Source organism: Bison bison, unplaced genomic scaffold (genome assembly GCF_000754665.1).
Source record: "Bison bison bison isolate TAMUID 2011002044 unplaced genomic scaffold, Bison_UMD1.0 scf7180017864380, whole genome shotgun sequence".
Taxonomy (NCBI): Eukaryota; Metazoa; Chordata; class Mammalia; order Artiodactyla; family Bovidae; genus Bison; species Bison bison.
In genome coordinates this window covers 4,476,741-4,482,625 of record NW_011494952.1, presented here as the reverse complement: position 1 = coordinate 4,482,625, position 5,885 = coordinate 4,476,741, and the positions used below count along the sequence as shown (strand labels likewise).

Here is a 5,885-nt window from a genome sequence, read left to right as displayed (position 1 = left end):
TAATGCTCAAAATTCTCCATGCTAGGCTTCAACAGTGTGTGAACCGAGAACTGCCAGATGTACAAGCTGGATTTAGAAAAGTCAGAGGAACCAGAGATCAAATTGCCAACATCCATTGGATCATAGAAAAAGCAAAAGAATTCCAGAAAAACATCTACTTCTGCTTCACTGACTATGCCAAAGCCTTTGACTGTGTGAATCATGACAAACTGGAAAATTCTTCAAGAGATGGGAATACCAGACCACCAAGCATGCCTCCTGAGAAATATCTATACAGGTCAAGAAGCAACAGTTAAAATCAAACATATAACAATGGACTGTTTCCAGATTGCGAAAGGAGTAAGTCAAGGCTGTATATTGTCACCCTGTTTATTTAACTTCTATGCAGAGTACATCATGCAAAATGCCAGGCTGGATGAAGCACAAGCTGGCATCAAGATTGCCAGGAGAAATATCAATAACCTCAAATATGCAGATGACACCACCCTTATGGCAGAAAGCAGAGAAGAACTAAAGAGCCTCTTGATGAAAGTGAAAGAGGAGAGTGAAAAAGCTGGCTTAAAACTCAACATTCAGAAAACTAAGATCATGGCATCCAGTCCCATCACTTCATGCCAAATAGATGGGGAAACAATGGAAACAGTGAGAGACTATTTTTTTTTTTGGTTCCAAACTCACCGCAGATGTTGACTGCGGCCATGAAGTTAAGACACTTGTTCCTTGAAAGAAAAGTTATGCCCAACCTAGACAGCATATTAAAAAGCAGAGAAATTACTTTGCCAAAAAGGTCCACCTAGTCAAAGCTGTGGTTTTTCCAGTAGTTGTGTATGGATGTGAGAGATGGACCATAAAGAAAGCTGAGTGCTGAAGAGTGGATGCTTTTGAACTGTGGTGTTGGAGAAGACTCTTGAGAGTCCCTTGGACTGCAAGGAGATGAAACCAGTCAATCCTCAAGGAAATTATTCCTGAATATTCACTGGAAGGACTGATGCTGAAGCTGAAGCTCCAATACTTTGGCTAAGTGATGCGAAGAGTTGACTCACTGGAAAAGACCCTAATGCTGGGCAAGATTGAGGGCAGGAGGAGACGGGGACGACAGAGGGTGAGATGGTTGGATGGCATCACCGATTCAATTGACAGGAATTTGAGCAAGCCTCAGGAGTTGGTGATGGACAGGGAAGCCTTGCTGGCGTGCTGTAGTCCATGGGGTTGCAAAGAGTTGGACACAACTGAACTGAACTGAATGGAGTGTATTAGTTTGCTCTTTTGGTCAGGAAGTCTTCCCGGAGAAGGGAATGGCTACCCACTTCAGTATTCTTGCCTGAAAAATTCCATGGACAGAGGAGCCCAATGGGCTACAGTTCATAGGGTTATAAAGAGTTGGATACAACTGAGCATACACTCATGGCAACTCTATTTTTAATTTTTTGAGTAACCTCCCTACTATTTACATAATGGTTACACCAATTTACATTCCCACTAACCATGTTTGAGTTACCTTTTCTCCACATCCTCTCCGGCATTTGTTATTTGTAGACTGTTTAATCATGGCCATTCTGACTGGTGTAAATCTCATAGTCTTCGATTTTCATGAAGCTCCTGGTGTCTTACCACTTTCTCAGTCTCCTTTTCCATCCCCCATTCACAGTTCTCTTTATACTCTTGACTTTGGGCAGTTTCATTCATTCTCATACTTGCAGTGACTCCTAAACCAATATCTGTAAAGTTGACCTTGTGACTCTAGCATTTCTAGTTAATCTCGAAACATTTCTTGCTATTCATATTCCACCTAAAATTCAACCACTGAAACCACACTCATCATCTTGCCTTCTTAAAACTAGCGTCATCTTCTAAATCTCTTATTTCTTTTGGTGTAATAAGAGTGTTTGTGTGTTAGTTGCTCGGTCATGTCCAACTCTCTGTGACTTCATGGACTGTGTCTGTGGAATTCTCTTGGCAAGAATATTGGAGTGGGTTGCCATTCTCTTCTTCAGGGGATCTTCCCGCCCAGGAGTCAAACCCGCATCTCCCACATTGCAGGCAGATTCTTTACCATCTGAGCCATCAGGGAAGCCCAATAAGAGTGTCATGTATATTTTTATGGATTGTACTCTGTACAAAAGGACTCAGCTGAGGATTGAGCAGAAGGTGGAACTATTCTGTTCACAAGTGGTACACTTGGGTGCAGGGCTGTGTCAGACATATCTTTTAATACTCTACCCAGAGAGGATTCTTTTGTCTGGTTCGTGCATGGGGGCATATTTGCTTTTGGAGGCCCTGAGTCTCATCACCTTTTTCTTCTAGTCACCTATTTCAGAAACTCAGACTCTGCATTCATTCTTTCCTCTTTTTAGTCCCCCATATATATGTTGCATTTATCTTTATACATTTTCATGCACACTGCTAGGAGCCCAGTGCAGCCAATGCTTCATTCCTGAACTGTTCTAATCATTTTTTCATTTAACTCTTCCTTTTTATCCTTGCTCTGCTCCTGTCTTTCCTTCACCCTGCTACAGATTACCCTTCATTGAAGCATAGTTTTATTTTGTCATTTCACTGCTCAAAAACTTCACAGTCCATTTCTGCCTATATTATTAAGAACAGACTCTTCAACCTGACATTCTTCCAACAGCCACGGTCCAAAATATGTATGATGACTTGTGCAATATCTTGTGTCTTGTAATCGCTTAGTAAATGTTTATTAAATTATTTAAGATCGCCTGTGATATTTTCCCAACACCCACCTTCCACTTAGGTTCAACTTGTACCCTGTGTGTATGCTTGGCACCACTGTGAATTACTGATATTCACAGAACTGGTACCCAGCTGTCCTGGATTTATCACCTTGGTGTTGCTGATTCATTCACCTGGGGCACTATCCACATTCATTCTCCGAAAATCTATTCCTCTCTTTAGACTTTCTTTGTTCTGTTCCTGTCCTTGTCCCTTCCTTCCTTTAGACTGAATGACACCTATTTTTAAAATTTAATCTATTTACTTATTTTTGGCAGTGCTGGATCTTTGTTGCTTTCTGCAGGCTTTCTCTAGTTGCTGCAAGCTCAGCCACTCTCTAGGTGTGTGCACCGGCTTCTCATTGTGGTGGTTTCTCTTGTTGTGGAGCACAGGCTCTAGAGCGTGCAGGCTTCAGCAGCCGTGGCATATGGGCTTAGTTGCTCTGCAGCATATGGAACCTTCTTGGACCAGGGATTGAACTTGTGTCCCCTACATTGGCAGGCAGATTCCTATCCACTAAGCCATCAGGGAGGTCCTGAATGACACCTTTATTATGGCTCACTTATAATTTTATTTTCTTGTTTTAAACTCACCTTTTGTTTGTTCCTTCCACAAGATGTTGAGCTTCTTTTGGGTAACAAGTCTTTGTTGTCTTTGCCTCCTCTTGTACCCCAGGTTCAAAGAGGAATATATAGATACTCAAAAATGTTTGTTATTTGAAAACCATCACCCAGTTTTAAATATGCACAGAAGACAGATTGACTAACCATTCAGCTTTGTAGAAGAGATACCATTACTTTAAAATTTTTTCCTGATAGCAGTAGACAAAAGTAAGAACAGATTTTGGTATTATTAGGATTAATATGTGAAATGTGATTGAAATAATTATTCCACTTTTTTTTGTAGAAAGATGCTGAATTCCAGGAACATGAAAAGATTCTGTCTCCAGATTTTCTTTCAGTTGCCCAGATCACTGAAATGCTAGCAGAGGATGTAGATGGAGTTCAACAGTAAGTACTTTGATATCACAACCAAATGTGGAACAGTTCTAGTTCTGCATCTATAAATGGCATAATATGTTATTACACATTTTAAGCCTTTTTTCAAAATATGTGTTACTATGTTGTGCACGGATACATATATATATCTATCTATCTATCTATCTATATATATATCTCCAGACTCTGGAACACAAAAATTCTCAAACTGACTTTTTGCACTGCTCAGCAGTCTTCTTTATGGGAGAAGTGGATTTCAAACCAACTTGTTATCTTAACACAGAATAGGGATTTATTGTTAAAAGCAACCATTAGCATATGACATCTTCTTTTCTCTTTCATTTGTAAAACTGACAGTATACATAAGAACCTCTAGGTCTTCCGTCTCATCATGACAAGAGTAAGATGTATTTTCTGTAATATTAATAGTCAATACATGTATAATTTTGGTAATCCTGAATATTAGCCATCCACCTGTGATTTTTATTGGATACGAAGCTATACTAAGTATTGTAATCTCATACATTTTGTTTAAATATGGTAATATAACTGAATCTATAGGCATCAGTTCTAATACAGGTACATCTTATTTTTAAAGCCATTGATTTCTACAGTAGATCATTTACTTAGAACTCTTAGATATACTCAGATATATTCACCACACAAATGCCTAAATGGTGTTTTTAGTAACATTCATTTTAATTATCTCATTCTAATAATGGAAGCCTGATTAGTTGTAATATATGGGGAGTGGTAATGATGTGATGGTGTTCTGGACTGTAATGTTCCAGGGTAAGATTTCTGTAGGCTAGTCATCTGGATGCGAGCAGAGTGTTGTAAACCATAATGGCAAATAGAAAATGACTCTGTCAGTGGTTATCATTTGCAGATCATAATATCAAATACTACAGAATAGAGGTGATTTACGGCTGAGAAGGAAATATGACAAATTTACTGGGTGGAGGAGAAGTTTGAGAAGGGAAAGCATATTAAGAGCAGGCAAATGACACTGACAGGCCTTTTCCTGAGATGCTTTTCACCTCCACTGCCTTCAAATCCTGCTAGAAATCTTGGTGGTCTGTGATTTGGCCATACAGCTTACTATCTGCATCTTTAGAAATATGAGTCAATTAAAAATTTCATAGATATCAAGTAAGAATTTCAAGGTCATTTTACCATTTTTATAGAAACAGATACTCTTTGGGAATTCTTATTTTTTAGTACCAGAATTAATTAGAAAAATTCATTTATTGTACTAATTTCACTGATTACTTAAGTCAACCATATTATTTTGGACTTCTAGGTAACCCCAAATGTTGTTATTGAAATGTAAAAAATAGATATTTAATACTAGGCAGATAGAGTAATATGATGTAAATGACACATTTAATATAGTTTATAGTTTATAATTTTATTGTATTTAATAGTAAATAAAATATATTGTTTAAAAGTAGTTAATAAAACTTATTACACAAATGCTTTTTAGACTTATGTATTTCTCATCACATCTTAACCGTACTGTTTATATAACAATCTTTTTGACAATTTTTTTCAATTATTGTCTCTTTTTGTTAAATATCTAATTTCTAAAAGTATTTTTCATCTCTAAGAGGTGAGATCTAGGAGAAAGGAAATGATTCAAGGAGTGATACAGAAGTTAGCAACATAGAAACAACCCAAGCTAAACAGCAGGTTGACCTAAAAGGTCATTCTTTCAGGATATGTCATTGACCATCTGATTAATAGAATTCACCTGAAGTAATCTCAGATTATAGGACATCAGTTTTGGATAAATGACATCAGTATTATGCCAGGAACCATTTCTTAGCAGAGTAATTTTCTTGAGATTTTTTTTTACATGATTTTTTTAACAGTAATCCTGAAATATTTGCAATCAGTCATTTACTTTCCATTTAAAATAGCATTATTATAAGTCAGGATTATATACCTTTCAAAATGACAAAAATATAATTGAAGTATCCTGTCACCAACTGGCAAAAGTATGCCAAAAATCATACAATCTAGGAAGCTAAGAAAATGAAAGTGTTAGTCACTCACTCCTGTCTGACTCTTTGCAACCCCATGGACTGTAGCCTGCCAGGCTCCTCTGTCCATGGAATTCTCCAGGCAAGAATATTGGAGGGGGTAGCCATT

At 37.6% G+C, this 5,885-nt stretch overlaps 1 protein-coding gene across 2 annotated transcripts in view; it reads left to right on the top strand.

Moving 5' to 3' along the window:
- Positions 1–5,885, top strand: part of LOC105001241 (chromosome unknown open reading frame, human C10orf107) — a 169,469-nt gene that overhangs the window by 9,841 nt on the left and 153,743 nt on the right. For both annotated transcript variants that reach the window (XR_826838.1, XM_010857416.1), the window contains exon 2: positions 3,640–3,743. Coding sequence is in view for 1 of the 2 variants with exons in the window: in XM_010857416.1 (XP_010855718.1) it covers positions 3,640–3,743 (104 nt within the window). In the remaining variant the exon portion in view is untranslated. The remainder of the gene's footprint in view (positions 1–3,639; positions 3,744–5,885) is intronic.